The sequence below is a fragment of the Astyanax mexicanus genome, chromosome 11, assembly GCF_023375975.1.
Source record: "Astyanax mexicanus isolate ESR-SI-001 chromosome 11, AstMex3_surface, whole genome shotgun sequence".
In the NCBI taxonomy this organism is placed as follows: Eukaryota; Metazoa; Chordata; class Actinopteri; order Characiformes; family Acestrorhamphidae; genus Astyanax; species Astyanax mexicanus.
The window spans coordinates 27,052,396-27,071,327 of NC_064418.1; the positions used below are offsets into that span (position 1 = coordinate 27,052,396).

The 18,932-nt window shown below is 38.0% G+C and overlaps 1 protein-coding gene across 6 annotated transcripts in view; it reads right to left on the bottom strand.

Moving 5' to 3' along the window:
- Positions 1-18,932, bottom strand: part of myo1b (myosin IB) — a 113,591-nt gene that overhangs the window by 22,109 nt on the left and 72,550 nt on the right. For all 6 annotated transcript variants that reach the window (XM_022668582.2, XM_022668580.2, XM_049484737.1 and 3 more), the window contains exons 8-14: positions 15,076-15,174; positions 14,096-14,199; positions 8,122-8,269; positions 5,581-5,699; positions 4,468-4,554; positions 4,288-4,353; positions 1,068-1,172 (exon numbers count right to left, since the gene is read on the bottom strand). In XM_022668582.2, the coding sequence (XP_022524303.1) occupies positions 1,068-1,172; positions 4,288-4,353; positions 4,468-4,554; positions 5,581-5,699; positions 8,122-8,269; positions 14,096-14,199; positions 15,076-15,174 (728 nt within the window). The remainder of the gene's footprint in view (positions 1-1,067; positions 1,173-4,287; positions 4,354-4,467; positions 4,555-5,580; positions 5,700-8,121; positions 8,270-14,095; positions 14,200-15,075; positions 15,175-18,932) is intronic.

Below are 18,932 nucleotides of genomic sequence, written 5' to 3' on the forward strand. Positions count from 1 at the left end.
TGTTCTTCCCCAGCCTCCAGAGCAGTGGTATTTTCCCATGCACTGGACTGGAGCCGGGCCAGAGAGTGGAATATCACAGCGTGGAGGTCACGGCTGTGTTAGGGCACATACTCAGAGCTCTGAAAGCAAACAGAGCCGTAAACCCTCAGGGACAAGCGTGTTTACCCTACACTGCAGTGAGGGATCACTTCCGCCCCCAAACTCGCAGAGAAGGAGAGAGCAGGGAGACAGAGCAACAAAGAAAGAGGAGGATGAGATAAAGTCAGTTTTAGCTAAGCTTTATCTTATGTGAATAAACTTCTGGTTCCACCTCATGTACCACATGTGATGCGAATGACAAAATCTCCTTGAATCCTTATATATAATAATGATAATATATAAAGCTGCATAAAGAATTTACAGATAAGCAAGCTGCTAATGTGATCTCTATTTACAGAACAATAGCAGTTAGAGTATCCAGAGTGATCAAATGAATAAGGAAGTTTAAGGGATACATTAATTCTATTCAAAAATCCAAGTGATATGCTTGATTTTTACTGGTACTTTTCACTTAAAGCATCTTTCTGTTAGTTTTGAGGAATTCTGGGATTTAGAGACCTCTCTGGCAAGAATGTGTAACTGCACAGAGCATGTGGAAGAGTACTTTTAATGCAGGTATAAATTGTAAATAAACTGCTGTAAGATATTCTGTGTTTTTGAGTATATAATTTTAGTTAATTTTGCTAATTTATGAAATACTGTCAAAATGTAAAGAACTTTACAAGTACATCAAACAGACCTACCAGACCACTCACATATACTAATGTTTTTAGAATTAATATATTAGACATCGCAGGGATGGTCGTGCCAGAACATTATACCATAATACTATTAATTAAATGTTTTTAATTTAAAAGAAAAAAAAAAATCTTATGGACTGCTGCTTCAGCTTTCTATCTAATATTTTAAGTTAAATGATGGGTGTCCCCAAATCTTTGCCAGGCACTGTACATTATAAAAACTAGCATAATTATAACATTTAAGTGAAGTCTTATTGCAGATGTTGTTAGAAAGAACCAGTGTCTTACCTCTCGCACATACTCCTCCTGCTCCTCACGCAGGGTGAGCTCAATAAAGATCTGCTGGAGCTTCTCGTTGCAGTAGTTAATGATGAACTGCTCAAAGCTGTTGTCCTGTTGAGCCAATCAGACCTGCAGTTAGGACCATCATCTAATTTGCATGTTTTTTTATTGGGAAAGTATTCGGATGTACACAGCAACCAAAGCACTAAGCGCAGCAAACTGCCTATAGGGCTACAAAGCACTGCACTCCTTCAACCTACTTGCGCCATTTATCTAAGAGTCGTTGGATCACTGTACAATTCACACAACACAATTTATTGTCTTGTAATTGGTAATCTTTCAGTGGTAGTGGTTAGCACACTACATGACTGATCAACAACTTGGGTTGATGGATTACATGGTCTTTCACCAGGAGGAACCCATGATGGGTTTGTCATGTTTTGTAACCAAAAAACACATGAGAACTATTGTGATTCAAAGCGTGAGGCTCCTTTTATCCTCCAAAATGTATGATCGTAAATAAAAAGTGATACAGGTTTTTAGTGAGCTGATTCGCAGTGAAAACTCACAGAAAAAAAATATGGGTGTGAAATAACTCCTCAGTTTGCTCCTCACCCAGTATCTTAGGCTGTGATTGGCTGTAGCTAGCCACTGCACTAACGTCCAGTCACATAACATTTTTCTGCACTATAAGGTGCTCTTAAAATTCTTTAATTTTCCCAAAAATCATCAGTGCACATTTAAATCCAGTGCTTTACTTAGCTTAGTTAGCTGCCCCCTCCCCCCCCCACCATTTGAAGTGCAGATATGGCTTGCGAGGCACTGGTAATCGCTCAACGAGCACTCAGATCACGTCTTTCACACACAGTGACTGAGCCAGTGCTGAGCGAATAGCGATCTGTCTCCAATCCGAGGCTTTTGTTGGCAAATTTTCACAACCAGTTGGTGTCTGGAAAATCGGGACTAAAATTGTGTAGTGTGAACACAGCTTTGGTGTATTTCTTTGACGTCTAAATCCATATTCTTTAGGAAATCTCTGCCTTTCCATCAAAATTACCCCCATATATACAATTATGATGTATACCAAATAATTAATATAATAATTAATGCTGTATGTGAGTCAGATTTTATCAGGGTAACTGTTGTTCCACATCAATTTTAAATGTTAAAGCTGAAAGCAGAGTAATGGTTAGTTCTTTTGTATTTGCTTAGGATGTTTTTTTTTTTTATTCAAATTCACACTAAAAGAGCATGGGCTGAAAGGGACTTTTTTTTACAGGGGTCATCATTAAAACTGATGAGGATGAACATAAAGCAGATTATTTTGTTTTGGCCTCTTTTTATCCTGTGTTCACCTCATCCATTCAGGAACAACCCCAGTATATGTTAGTCCTTTTAACCAAAAGCAAAACCACTGCAAACCTCAGAACCACTGGTGTACCTTCAGCACCAGGATAAAAAAAAAAAAAGAGTCTAAAACACATCCAAAAGACAGCATATGGCACGCTGGAAAGAACGAGTCATGTCTTTGTTGAGCTTGGCACTGCCAGTTTTGACCTGGCAGGCTCACAAAGAGGGCATGCTGGCATGCTTTGACCTGTAGTTGCAGTGTTTTGTGACTAATGAGGGCAAACGGAGGAAAGTGAAACCTTGTTCAGTCACCTTAACCACTGTAACCCAGTAAAATGAGTCCTTGGCAACATCAGCCATTCCCTGTAGCCCAACAATGTGAAAAACACTGCAACTCCTAGGCTTATGTTTCAGCGGCCCCCAGCCTGAGGCGCAACCCTACTGAAGCCGGTGACGCAACATCAGCTTCATTAACTGCGCTGCTGCTGTTGCTACTGCTGGGTGTAAAGTTGCACATCAGGGCCAGCAGCACTTGCGGCACCATTGCTGTCCTAGGTTGTGAAGCTAAAGGGCTGAATTAGGACTGGGATTAAAGGCTAGAATCGCAGCATGCACTCCGCCACATCACTTCCTTTAGAGGAGTACTTACTCCATCCTGTTGCCCCAGACACATTAGCACAAACAACAACAACAACAACAACGACAACAATGACATTAAGAAGAAAAGAAGAAAAGAAAACACGCACAACAAATGCAAAACACTGGTGAACAAATGAGTGAAGAACACAGGCATAAATATGCAGAGATAAGGCATGCACGGTGAGTCATACTGCAAAAAGTGAGCAAACAGAAGAAGAAGTTGTTCTATTGTAGCTCATGCTACTCGTGCGGGTCATATGGAATCAGCAAATGATTACAGATGGTACAAGTAAACAGTGTTACAATCAAACAACGTTTTCCCCCAAGTTAAACCAAGTTTAAGTTTTAAGTTTAAGTATATTTCTATATTAAGCCTGGTCAAAATTGGTGGTGTGTTTTTTTTTTAGTAAATCAAAGATACAGTCCCAAACTTGAAAACATATATTACAAAAGCAGATTATATTCCAACTTATATTACAAAATGCATTTTTAAACAAAGAAAGAATAGTCTTTCTTAAGTGGTTTTAACTACCAGGCAGTTGCAGTGAAGTTGCCAAGTGGCCACTAGGCAGTCCCCGGGGTTACTATGGTGTCCCAGGTGGTTACTTCGGTGTTGCCTAGTAGTTACTGCGGCACCCCATGTGGTTGGTTAATTAATTATTTATCTAAGCATAATCTACTTTTAAAGGACTTTCCTAGCCTCCAGCCTGGATTCACCTCCTGTAAGAGGAACAGTGTGGACATGTCCATCTCGTGTATGAACATCTGTCTAGATAAATGTTTTCTATTACTTTTAAATATTATGTTATATTCTATTATAATTTATATTACATTTCTAGTGGATGGAATAAATAGCTGAGATTTGAATAAAAACGAAAATGTTATTTTGCGTGTTCAGATGTCCAATGTGGACAAATTCTCATGAATCTCAGAATGATCAGATGTGGAAATCTACATGATCTACAGAGAAAATGTCTAATGAGTCAAATTTGACTGGAACGCAATAGGAAGGTTCAGAGACAAAGCAGATGTTTAAAGGAGGAGTGTTTAAAGCATCTTCATCTTGACATCTAATTAACCAGACAGGTCTAAGGAGTATCTTCTCCCACTGTCCCACAGGCAAAAGGCAACAAGCCTGAACAGAAACAGCAGAATGCTCAGAGTGGGAGCTGAAGACTTAATTATCTGAGGTCTGACCCGACCAGCAATCAGCAGACTGCACAGGGAGGAGCCTTACCTCAAATATCTCAAAACCGTAAATATCCAAGACCCCCATCACTTTCTTCCGGGATTTGGTTTGAGCCTGAAAATGAAATAAACATAAAGGTAAGCAATGAGAAACGTGACTACAAATGGATATATAGTATACATTATCAGTGATGTGACAAAATAATGATAGTAATACTGAGAAACATACCTTGATGCTTTCATTGATTCGGGTCACCAGCCAGCTGAACATGCGGCTGTATAGGTTTTTGGCAAGTGCATCACGAGCATAATAGGCCTAGAATAAACAGAATGATCCTGTTATTTGCTCAGTTTAATAAAAGCACATCCAGCATAAACAAGCAACAACAGGGAGGAGCCGAGGGAAAATGAAACACAAGTTTGAGGTCTCATGATCTGGCACTGAGCCACAAGTGAGTAAAGCCTGTCATCTATCAAGTGTGCTTGGCAGCCGAACACAGTCATCCGGAGTGAGAGGCTGAACTCTAGATGACACTAAGCTAGCGACACAGCGGCAAAACAACACTTGGCTGGTGTCACTGGAACTAGGTTTTGAATTGATTGGATGTCAGGAACGTATGTATAGGTGAACACGCTGGGCTTAGCGCTGTTCCGGTCCTCAGGAAGAGCGGACCCATAATTTCTCTCTACCTCGTCTCTTTCCTGCTGTGTTTGGTTTATCTGGCCGGATGTTTGTGATGGGAGGGCTTGGCCTCCAGTGTGACGCCACATCTCTGTGGAATGGCTCCTTGGAAACTTTAGCAAATTTGCACTGAGGATGTTTCCAAACAGTGTCTATGAGACGCGCCAATCATAACCACGCAACGTCCCAATTCAAGTGGCGCTGCTGGAGCCGCAGCACACAGGCGAGCATCATTTCAAGTTTGAGAGGTCCGAATTCTGACCTACTTTCACAGTTGAAGCAGACGTTTCCTGTTTCATAATTGATAGGTCTCCGTGTCGCCATGTCGGGCATTAAGGGAAAGAGGGGGCTAGTGAATAATATGCGTTTTTCTATTTCAGAGGTGCAAACACAGCTCTGGAATTCCTGTTTGCACATTTATGATGTTTATGGAGCCGTGCTGTTAAATATTTCATATTTTAAAGCCTAAGAGGAATAAGCATGCTGCAGTCCTGCAGTCTCCTCTGCTGTGAAGTCAGTCACCTGAGAAGACCTGAAGACAAGGACTACTGCTATATGCTCCCACAGGACATAGCAAATAAAAAAAAGAGGAAGGCTAATGGATGAAAAGTAGGAATAAACATTAAGTGTGAATGAGAAGGAGGGATTAAGAAAGCCAACCTGAGCAACGTTGAGTGTGGTGGACACCTTCTCCATCTTTGCCTCCACGGTGCGGTAGCTGAAGGCTCTCTCCAGCACTGACTGCTCAATACCCAGCAGCTCACACATCTCCTTCAGATCTGGAGGAGGAGGAACATGCCAGAAAAGAGACAGTTACACAAAACATGAGATGACCTTTTGGTAAAGTACCAAAAGTTAATAAGAAGAGAAGTGGGGAAAGCAGCTTTTTGTTTTTATGCTTCAAAGAAATGGAACAATTTACCACTTGAAATCAGACAAGGATCATCAGTAAATAGTTTCAAAAAGCAGCTTAAGACATATTTCTTTAAACTTTGTTTTAATAATTAATCCATTAGTTTTTGTTTTAATTGTTTTATTTCACAGTCACAGTCTTTTGTAATTTTTATTTTATTATTATTATTATTTGTTTCCTTTTACAGTTTTATAATTTTATTTTATATTATTTTGTTTTCTATTACATCTTATCTGAATGTTCTTTTTATTTTTAATTTTACTGTTTATTTTCTTTTTCATTTTCCTTTTTTTATTAGTGTTTTGAATGCCTTTTTCTATGTACAGCACTTTGAGCTGTATTTTAATGTATGAAAGGTGCTATATAAATAAAGTTTATAATTGTTATTATTATTATTATTATTATTATTATTTTGGGTGAAAGTGTAGCTAAACAAATTCAGTTAAGTAAGCAGAGGGTGGTTAAATCAGACAACACCCAGAGTGCCCCTGTACAGCGTTTTTTTTTTTGAGGAGCATCCCAAATGGCAATCTGCCTCATATTCCCCAAAACCTGGCAATTTATTTTTGTCTAATGTGGTGGACAGAGGTCTGAGGCTTATAAAGGCAAGTACAATTAATACAATACGTTGGAATTTTACTGTACTGTACTAATGAAAGTTCAATGGTGGGTGTCTGACCAAGAGAATGGCTTTTCAAACATATCACATATTTTTCACATATTTTGGGCAACAAGAAGAAAAGTGATAATTTTTTTATTGAGATTTCAGTGTCTAGTAATTTGAACCCTTTCAATGTTCTCTGTAGTGGACAATAGGACATTTAATCTATTTTTCATACTTTAGGAAGCTGAGGGCTGAGTGAGTCTAAAATATATTTTTTGTATTTTATTTTAAAATTGTGAAGCAACTTTTTGGTAATGTATTTTTAGACCACGCAAACCAGTGGTAGGTGCTCATTTTTGAAAAAAGCCTTTTAGTGTTCAGATTCGTTTCCTTTATCTTCCTGGTGTTTACATTCATAAAAATAGAAGAAATATTTACTTGTGATATAACTCATAACATCTGAGACCAAGCACAACCTAGTGTCCACTTTCAGAGGCATATAATAAAGAAATTTACCAAAAAAAAATAGATTTTCCTTTCACTGTAAAGTTTTTCTCAACCAAAATGAGGAGGATATCCAACAAATGTGTAAGTGGAGGTGCTGACACACAGTGCCGTGTTTAGTCTGTACTTGCAACTTCACGCTATACAGAGAACACTGTCAGAAAAACAGCAAATGCTTAAGTGACTGAGGATTGATAACATTCCATACAAATGCCATCATAGCATCAACTGCAATATAAGCAAAACAAATGCTAACTGGTGTTAACTCTCAAGTCTGTGTGTGCCAAAGCATAAAATACCTAGATTTTCCACAACAGATCTACCCAGTTGCCTTAGAAATGCTGTCTGACTTCACCCTTAAGATTAATGTGGCGTTCCACCATGTACCACCTCCAACTGCAAGTAATTAGGGTAGTTCTGACATATATGAATATCAATAGATGGCAGTAGAGTTCAAGCAGGTCTACTGACAATGACATATACAGCTCTGAAAAAAAAAAGACCACTTCTGTTTCTGAATCAGTTTCTCTGATTTTGCTATTTATAGGTATATGATTGTCATTTAGAGCATTTATTTGCAGAAATGAGAAATGGCTGAAATAACAAAAAAAATGCATATCTTTCTCAAATAATACAAAGAAAACAAGTTCATATTCATAAAGCTTTAAGAGTTCAGAAATCAATATTTGGTGGAATAACCCTGGTTTTTAATCACAGTTTTCATGCATCATGGCATGTTCTCCTCCACCAGTCTTACACACTGCTTTTGGATAACTTTATGCCACTCCTGGTGAAAATATTCAAGCAGTTCAGCTTGGTCGATGGCTTTTGATCATCCACCTTCTTCTTGATTATATTCCAGAGGTTTTTAATTTGGTAAAATAAAATAAAAAACTCATCATTTTTAAGTGGTCTCTTCTACTTTTTTCCCAGAGCTGTATGTTATATACAGTTCCAGTTATTTAACATTCACTTTAATGACTTCGCATTCCAAGTAACTGTAAAATGTAGCAGCAAATATAACAGACAAAGGTTTTTAGACCTTTAGAACAGTGCGTGATTATGGTTCTTAAGAGAAGATTTAACAACCAAGGTAAAAGCACTCCCAGGGTGAGACCCAGCACCACTGAACCACTGTGTGGCGGACTGATCTCACCTCTCTGCTGGGTAAAGTACTCACCGTTCTTGTCCTTGACCCGGCTCTCGTCGAAGCCGTTGACCCGTGACTCAGGCTTGAACTCTATGTTGCCCAGCTTGAGCACGGCAGCCACCAGCTCCATCACTGACTGCAACTCATCCTCCATGAAGCCCACGATCTGCATGGCATTCTAAAAAACAGAAAGGGGCAAAACTCTTCAATCAGTACAGCTCTGATGATGGACATTCAGCATGCTACAGTAGCAGATCCTACAGATGATCTGATGGTGCCAGCAGGACAGCCATGGAAAATGACTATGCAGGATAGTCATAATAAGCAGCTCTCTGTGGTTACGGAAAGCTCAAGTTGTCCTTGGCAATAGGATAGCAACGCAGACACCTTCAGATAGCTCAGAGAGCAAAATATGAGAAAAAGAGAGAAATCTAGGGAAGTAGGATCAGTGCTATACACTCAAAATATTAAACATTTTTCTTCCTTTTTTAAATTATGTTAACTTTCTTTTACAAAATAATTGTGTAAGAAAGTGTTGATCTATCAAAGTATGGCAATATTATGTTTTGCAATACTTTAAACACAGTATCCATATTAAATATTATTTTACATGTAAAGACTGGTGTCAGACAATGCTTTAATTTTGTGTTGTTATTAAACCCTGCCAACTAGATTGCTTTAAGTGTTTTAAATAAACTGTTATGACTGCTTAAAAAAATCTACTTTTATTATGCAAATAAGAGACCACTTAAACATTATGGGTTTCTTAGATTTTACCTGGTTGAAATTTTGCACCAGGAGTGGCATATAGTTATCCAAAAGCAGTGTGTAAGACTGGTGGAGGAGAACATGCCAAGATGCATGAAAACTCTGATTAAAACCAGGGTTATTCCACCAAATATTGATTTCTGAACTCTTAAAACTTTATAAATATGAACTTGTTTCTTTGCATTATTTGAGGTCTGAAAGCTCTGCATCTTTTTTGTTATTTCAGTTATTTCTCATTTTCTGCAAATAAATGCTCTAAATGACAATATTTCCATTTGTAATTTGGGAGAAATGTTGTCCATAGGTTTATAGAATAAAACAACAAAGTTCATTTTACTTAAACATAAACCTATAAATAGCAACATCAGAGAAACTTATTCAGAAACTGAAGTGGTCTCCAGAGCTGTACATGGAGACTTTTTTTTATACTTTGACAGTTTTTCTATTTTTTTCCTTGATACATTATCTCCTTTCATCATCACAATATACTAAAATGTAACTACAATATTGTGATACATATTGTATTACCTGGTCTAATACTCACTCCAAATATTATAAACTGTTCTGCACTTGTAATGTGATATTTAATACTAATCTGAACTGCCCTTGGTCAAAACAAAAATGAATATTAATTTGTTTTTAAAAAATTGTATTGACTCTACAGTAGGGCCACACTGTTAAATAAACTGTGGCTAATGCTAATATCTAATCATTTCCATGTGCATATCAGCTGATGGTAATATATAAAACTTAAAAAAAAAGAGTATAGATTAGCACAAAATCCTGAAGATTTACAGAGAAAGGGAGAACATCATTTTTTGTTAATTCGTGCCCTATATTTTTGAAACTAGCAAGAAATCCTAAGCTGAAATAATTTATCTTAATTTATTAAATTATTGCTATTTGTGTTTGCAATTTGAAAATGTATGTTGTGAATTTAAAAAATAAAAACAATTGGTCATTCATTACTAAGCAAACTGTCTTGTTTTCTCTTGAAAAATTTTAATTGCTCTTTAAGCAAGCAAGTATGTTTTATCTGAATACTCGATTATTTGAATCGATTTTTCAGTGGAGTACTTGATTACTAAAATAAATAATAATAAATAATGTTGATGCCGTTACCCTTCCTACATAGTCATGAATGCATCCCTTCTAAAAAGAGCTGATGTCTTAATTCAGAGACAAAATATTTCCTTGTTCCTTAATCCTAACATATGTAGACATGTATTTATATTACACGACTTATCGTAGAGTAATCCTTCAGCTTCAATAAATACAGCCTGTTCCTGTTCGGCGTCACTGACGTTTAAAAATGTGAAACAGGACAGGATATCTTTGTAAAGTGAGTTTAGAGTGTGTTTACTGTGCTGAGTGCCATATCCTATACATCCCGCCGTAATTAACAGCATGACTGTTTTGGCAGCGTTGACAAGAATTTAGACAAAAAGCTTGTGGACTCGTGACTAAAGCTAGAAGGTGCATCACTCTGGACAAAGCACAATGGGGAATATTCCCAAATTATTTGGATATGATGTCTCAGTCACAGGGGGTTAGACAGAGAGAGCCAGAGGGCAGGACATGCTGAGCTATGGTTTTCTAAACGCTGCGCAGAGCCGGGCTTAGAGCTACTATTCATGAGAACTGCACAGCATTGTCTGTCCACTGTGGTACTGCATTCAAATCAGCTATGTCCAGACACAGACAAACAGTGGTCAGAACAAAACAAGACAAACAAGGGCTATGTAGTAAACACAGTCACGCCAAGACATCACATCATATATTGTGCTTTCATAACACTGAGAGGACATGTCAGCGTGGGAGAGAATGACCAGAGCTGGAATATTCGAAAAAAGATACATCAGTAACTGAACCTTCCTCTCTCTGCATTGCGTAACTCTCAGTGCACTTTCCTGCTGTGAAGAGATCAAACTCCATCTCATAGAGAGCGTGGACAAGGATTGATCTAATCCAATCACACAATTAAATCAGTCATTAGAGATAAGAGGCTTAACTCCGGTCTTATCTTGTAGAGGTGATAAAGGTCTGGACCACACAAAATGACATAAAATGACTTGTGTTGTGAGTTAAGTTAGTTAGAGTATTCTCTGGTATAGTGTGATAGTAGTGGTATCTTTATCTGGTCATGTTTAGTTAGGGCTGTTGAAATTATTTGATTAAAATAAATAAATAAAGCTACCTTTTCAGTCTCTGAATCTACAGTGATAAGTTATAAGGTATAATCACAATGCGTAATCTATATTCTTCTGCTGGTATTTCTTACAGTAAACAACAGAGCCTGATGAACATATAACTTTGCATATGATAATATAGTTCCATGTGTAATCCTAGACTGGATACTTCTCTGATTTGTGGGACATTAATGTAAATGTCCAGATCAGATTTCATTCATCTTTTAGTCTGTACGCGTGTGCTTAAGACTGTCATCAGTCAGCCCTGGTTAATGATAAACGTATTTATGTACACATGTGTGCTGTGCCAAGAAAAGCTGCAGTCACATTATAGACAGATACAGGTCTATTACATTTATAAATGTGAACTGTTGAGAAAAATAAATAAATAAATAAACTGATCAATAAGACTAACTGTCAAATAATATACATGGATTTGAAAAGACTTTGTTCATTGATTTTAAAAGCTATCCAGTGTTTGCTATTGTTCAGTCAAGCTAATTTTGATAGAAGTAAATTTTTTTTTAATTAAGGAAAAATAGAAAATTCAGGGCATACAGAAAAATGTCCTAAATTATGCAAGTGAGAAAGAATAATTGAGGAAATAAGGTAGTCTTTAGTTTCCAATTTAACTCCAGATCAATCAGATACCTACATTTTTACTCTCAACATTCACTAGCATCCAATATGAGATCAATGAGATACTATATATATAACTGTATTTAAAAAAAAAAAAAAAAAAAAAAAAAGACTTTCACAGGGATTGCGTTATGCTCCCAGTTTACAGATATCTATAATGATGAGTTGCATACTGGATACCTATTTAAGTACACTTTATAGTAACAGCCCTAATACACTGCTCAAAAAAATAAAGGGAACACTCAAATAACACAATATAACTCCAAGTAAATCAAACTTCTGTGAAATTAAACTGTCCACTTAGGAAGCAACACTGATTGACAATCAATTTCACCAGCTGTTGTGCAAATGGAATAGACAACAGGTGGAAATTATTGGCAATTAGCAAGACACACTCAATAAAGGAGTGGTTCTGCAGGTGGGGACCACAGAACACTTCTCAGAACCTATGCTGTCTGGCTGATGTTTTGGTCAGTTTTGAATGTTGGTGGTGCTTTCACACTCGTGGTAGCATGAGACGGACTCTACAACCCACACAAGTGGCTCAGGTAGTGCAGCTCATCCAGGATGGCACATCAATGCGAGCTGTGGCAAGAAGGTTTGCTGTGTCTGTCAGCGTAGTGTCCAGAGGCTGGAGGCGCTACCAGGAGACAGGCCAGTACACCAGGAGACGTGGAGGAGGCCGTAGGAGGGCAACAACCCAGCAGCAGGACCGCTACCTCCGCCTTTGTGCAAGAAGGAACAGGAGGAGCACTGCCAGAGCCCTGCAAAATGACCTCCAGCAGGCCACAAATGTGCATGTGTCTGCACAAACGGTTAGAAACCGACTCCATGAGGATGGTATGAGGGCCCGACGTCCACAGATGGGGGTTGTGCTCACAGCCCAACACCGTGCAGGACGCTTGGCATTTGCCAGAGAACACCAGGATTGGCAAATTCGCCACTGGCGCCTTGTGCTCTTCACAGATGAAAGCAGGTTCACACTGAGCACATGACAGACGTGACGGAGTCTGGAGACGCCGTGGAGAGCGGTCTGCTGCCTGCAACATCCTTCAGCATGACCGGTTTGGCAGTGGGTCAGTAATGGTGTGGGGTGGCATTTCTTTGGAGGGCCGCACAGCCCTCCATGTGCTCACCAGAGGTAGCCTGACTGCCATTAGGTACCGAGATGAGATCCACAGACCCCTTGTGAGACCATATGCTGGTGCGGTTGGTCCTGGGTTCCTCCTAATGCAGGACAATGCTAGACCTCATGTGGCTGGAGTGTGTCAGCAGTTCCTGCAAGATGAAGGCATTGAAGCTATGGACTGGCCCGCCCGTTCCCCAGACCTGAATCCGATTGAGCACATCTGGGACATCATGTCTCGCTCCATCCACCAACGTCACGTTGCACCACAGACTGTCCAGGAGTTTGCGGATGCTTTAGTCCAGGTCTGGGAGGAGATCCCTCAGGAGACCATCCGCCACCTCATCAGGAGCATGCCCAGGCGTTGTACGGAGGTCATACAGGCACGTGTAGGCCACACACAATACTGAGCCTCATTTTGACTTGTTTTAAGGACATTACATTAAAGTTGGATCAGCCTGTAGTGTGTTTTTTCACTTTAATTTTGTGTGTGGCTCCAAATCCAGGCCTCCATTGGTTAATAAATTTGATTTCCATTGATGATTTTTGTGTGATTTTGTTGTCAGCACATTCAACTTTGTACAGAACAAAGTATTCAATGAGAATATTTCATTCATTCAGATCTAGGATGTGTTATTTGAGTGTTCCCTTTATTTTTTTGAGCAGTGTATATTTAGTGTAATTACACTGCCTGGCCAACAAAAAAAAAGTCGCCACCAACAAAAGGTCACACACTCTAATATTTCTTTGGACTGTCTTTAGCTTTGATTGCGGCATGCGTTCGCTGTGGCATTGTTTCGATAAGCTTCTGCAATGTCACAATTTATTTATTTCAATCCAGTGTTGCATTAATTTTTCAACAAGATCTTGCAGCAGCATTGATGATGGTAGAGTCTGACCACAAAGTCTTCTCCAGCACATCCCAAAGATTCTCAATGAGGTTAAGGTCTGGACCCTGTGTTGGCCAATCCATGTGTGAAAATGATTATCTCATGCTCCCTGAGTCACTCATTCACAATTCCACCCATGAATCCTGATATTATCATCTTGGAATATGCCTGTGCCATCAGGGAAGAAAAAATGCATTGATGAAATAACCTGGTCTATATTCAGTATATTCAGGTAGTCAGCTGACCTCATTCTTTCAGCACATACTGTTGCTGAACCCAGACCTGCAGACCAACTGCAGCATCAACCCCACATCATTTATTTATTTAAATCCAGTTGCAGACTTTTGACTTTTTGGCCAGGCAGTGTATTAGGTGTATAGCTAGAAACTCACCCTGACTGTCCTGAAGTTTGCTGCATCATCAAGTCCATTAACTGTGGCTGAATCAAGACTCAGGTAATTATACTTGCTGAAGTCTCTGTCCAACTTCAGCTTTTCTGAAAAAGAAACGCAGAGAGTGTTACAGCAGCAGATTGAATCAGAACAGCAACTCTCTCTGACTCTGACACAGGAAAATTTCCACTTGGGTGACACACACGAGTCCTATTCATCTGTGGATCAGCTGGGTGTTAGGTTACCCCATAAGCGTATGCCTTTATGGTCAGATAGGGTTACATGTCATTCTGCCTACAGCTTAGTTCACTCTTTTGATGTCTGAAATTAAAGCTCGTTACATTGTTCTCTTTCATTAAGCTTGTCAAACAATGGCCATGGTCTAGTGGAGTGCAAATAAAGCATGAGAGAACAGTAGCTGTTGGTCCAGGTGCCAAGGGCTTTCCTTCTGGTTAAAATGAAATAAATCATCTCTAGCTACAGTGGTGCAAAAAGCCAGTGGTGTGCAGTAAGGCCCTTCTAACCCTTAAGAGAAGGGGTGACAATAGGTGCATGTAAATCATTACATAATATTTAATCAGGAAATATATATTGTAGTAATTGTAAACTATAAGCATATATTTTATAAATTAACTAAAAAAAAAAAACAGCATTACTCTTCCTTTTTAAGCTGCTACCGGACTCTTATCTGACTGACAGCTGCTCTAGCCAATCAAAGCTTTTTAAAATGGCTTCTGCCCACATGTCTGCGTGGACCCTTCTATTGATTTTTTGAAGGGTGTAGTAATGAGTCTATTAGCAAAGTCGCAGGACAATCTAACCAATCAGACTCATGATTTTCACTCAGGGGTTGCAGAAGGGGTACCCACTATATTAACTGCACGCCACTGCAAAAAGCCATACCAAGTGGTGATGTGTCTACAGCTGTATCTCACAGGTAAAAGAGCTCAGTGTGTAATAATATGTGTATAGTTCCTTACTAAGAGTGTCGTCTGATGCTCCAGATAAAAGCTGGTAAAAGATGTGGAAGTTTCTCTCTCCTCTTGGCTGCTTCACAACACGGGACTTCTCCAGAAGATCTGAAAGAATAAAGCAATATTATAGAAAGTTCACGTTTCCCGCTCTAACTCATTCACTCTTTGTCTAACTCACTCACAGTTTGTAAACCCCACAAATCCAAATGTCAAATCAGCAATACATTAACCCTCCTGTTATGTTACGAGTCAAACTGACCTGTTTAAAAGTTTGAAGATCTAGGAAAAAAAAAGTAAAAAAGTACTTTTTTAAGTATAAAACTTCTTCCACTTGCCTTAATTACTGTAATCAACATACAACCCCCTGCAATAAACAAAAACTGAAAATAAAATAAAATTGCAATGTTATGTTTTAGTGTTATGTAAAGCTACTATGTCTAATATGTTGGGCTTTCAAAAGTAGTAAAATAGTGAAACTTTTTTTTTTTTTTTGAAAAATGAGTGAAATATCCTGATTGAACCATTACCTGTTAGAGGTAAGGAAAACAATTACACTAAATATTGATAGAATAATTAGCAATGTAGTAAGTAATAAAATATTAGGATTTTTTTGAATAATTATTATTTTGGACATTAATTGGATAATTAAAACATGCACTGGGTCAAATCTGCTGCTAGAACAGATGTGTGTACATGTCTATGCTAGCCACTATAAAATGTATCAGCTTGTAGAATCTGTATTTTTGTTCTTCTGTGTTTTTTACTACTATGTCTTGATTGATGCACAAAGCTTCCTTTATTGCTGGATGCACTATGTTTTTTTGGAAATTCATAGCATCCAGTGGCTTTAACCATTACTAGTTTACTGGTTCATTTCAATGACTGTTGCTTAGTAATGAGACTTACAATGTTTTTTGGTTCACATTCAGCCAATGTACGGAATTACAATGTTTACTGTAAATGAGGGATGCATTAGAAAAGATCATATTTCCCTCAAATTCACATTAGAATTCCACGTATACTTTGGACACTGGAGAAAAAAGACCTGTGTATTCAATAATGCCCTAACATGTTAAAAGGGAACAGTAAAAACATACAAGTCAGAGGCTATTTCAGGTCTGAAATTAGGGCCCACTGCTCTGAAGTTCCTAATGGTTGTTTCATTTGGGTCCAAACATTTCATTTGGGGACAAACAACTGGACAAATAAACTAAAGAATCCACTCTATAGACTTTTTTTCAAAATAAGCTAATTAGCCAACTGGGATATTTAGCTCAGCAAGGCCATTCCCTGCACAGAGCATCTGACATCTGAGGATTTGCCTGTTTACGGTAGGGCAAATATTTGAGTATTCAAGGTGATGTTAGTGTATTGAGCCTCTCTCTTTGTCCATTGTGTTTGAGCAGGAAGAGGAAGTCTCACACAAGATCTTTCTGGAAGGAAAGGAAGAATGCCTCACGCAAACTTCATGCTTCCAGCAACATACAGTAGAAGACTTTTGTAAGTGTACCTCCATTAACATTAACTGTCACTTTATAAACCTGCCCACAACCTCTTACATTTTCTGAATTTCAGGGGCATGTTTTTTTATTATTAAAGCTAAGATAAGTCCTAAGTGATCCTGATGGATAAGGGGAATATATATATATATATATATATATATATATATATATATATATATATATATATATATTGCTTATTACTACTACTTTAACACATGGCAGAAAACACAGCAGTGATTCAAGTGCTTCAAGCCTAAGCCCAATCTCATTAACACTGTAAAAGCCTGTTAAACAGAGCCTTTTACAGGCCAAACTGCATTGCAAAACTCAGTGTAAGTCATTTTGCACTTTCACTTTACACACCCTTCACCTAAAAATCACTTATTCTCTCTCTCTCCTTCTCTCAGCTTCAGTATTTTATTTATAAGTTATATATATATATATATATAAAGTTCAGAAGTATAGCCCCCCAAGTATAAGTATAAGCAAGTGATTCAACAGTTCCCCTTCAAGTGCTTTAGTCTGAATTGTCAATGGTGATCACCCCCCAAACCCCCCAGTGCGACCATTGGTTTTTACTCTTGTTTTTCCTCCTTGTCTGAGTTTTCCACAAAGACAAAATGAAACATGGCTAGCAATAACAGAGGCACTAATGTGAAGTGAGCCAGCTCTGGGGCACGAACACAGTGCAGAGGCTTTTATTGCCTCTGACTCTGGAAGAAGCCCTGCAGGCCTCGTGATAATCTAGAGCATGCCTCTAAAGCTGGAGATCTTTGAGACGTACTGCTCACAATGGCATCTTTTGTGAAACACTTTTATTTGAAATAGTTGAAGAATGAAGAACTTAAAAGAGGCAGAAAAAAAAGTTCCATTTTAGTTTAACTTAAGTTTTTTGAGTAAGAGGAAAAATACACACTAAAAGAGAACTTTTGGTGTAGTAAAAAAATCATAAAAAGTACTTTGATGAACAGCACATCTCCGATCTCCTAAAGCATTTCGAGATCCAGAAATTTCAACTGTTTGTCAAAACACTCTTCAGACTGGGTGACACAGGGCATAATTTGCCCTGATAAATCTCTTTTTCCATCGTTATCCAGCTTAAAGTAGCTCCACACCTTCTTGTTAGAATCCGGAGAGCCCTGACATTTGAAACATGGCATTAATAACTTAAAAAGTGCACAAGAAGCTCATTAAAACACTGTTTACATCCTATAATAATATAAGCATCAGCTCTAACCACCGGCATTACTCCTGGTGCCAGCTGCTACGCTATGCGGAGTCTATGTAGAATCATAGGATGCTCGCATTATAGGATGTAAACAGTGTTTTTAATAAGCTTCTTTTGCACTTTGTAAGTTATTAATGCCTTGTTTTAAATGTCAGGGGTCTCTGGATTCTAGCAAGGAGGTGTGGAGCTACCTTGAGCCTGGATAACAGTGTAAAAAGCAATTTATCGGGGCAAATTATGGGTGTATGGACGTCAAATGTCAAACTGTTAAAAATTCTGCATCTCGGAACGCTGTGGGAGAATGGAGGTGTGTTATTCATCAAAGTTAAGTATTTTTTTACTATGTTTTACTACACTAAAAGTCCATTTTACACCGGAGTTCTCCTTTAATCAACATCATATTTCATAATAAAAAATGTGCCAGATTGAGACAAATGGCTTTAAATTAGTATGTTTAAAATACAGCATATAACTTGATTTGATGACCTTGTCTGCAGTTTTGTTTTATAATAAACCAATATTTTTAAACCATTTTTTTTAACATGATGCGTGAAAGGAAAAAAGCACACTGAACAAAAAGTATTTTTCTTAGTAGTATAGTAGTGCAGTCCAAATTTCCCAAAATAATATGACTAAATGTTACAATGATGGTGACGATTTGACTTTTTATCTAACATTTTAAATGCTTGTTTATACAATACATACTCTCACTTGACTTAAGCTGTATCTTTCCAATTTAAATTGCTCAGAATACATTTTATTATAGTATCATTTTTCTTTACATGCTTTATAACTAGTATGACACAAATATTTATATTTGACCTTCAGACACATTATTAACCCTCTCATCTTAATTTAAATGTAGTCTTGTCTAAGTATGTTCACAAAAAATTATATATATATATATATATATATAAAAAAAAAGAGTAGAGTGAGTGGGACAAATAGAGAAACACTGTTATGAGAGGGAATGTGAGTTTTCCTCCATTCTGTGTCCCTGAACTTTCTCTGGAAAAACACAAACAGTTCAATATTGATCTTGCTCACTCTGTAGTGCGCTACTCTCTCATGGATGCTCGATGGCACACTAAGTAATCGAAAACTCTACCACTCTTCGACCCCAATACAATATA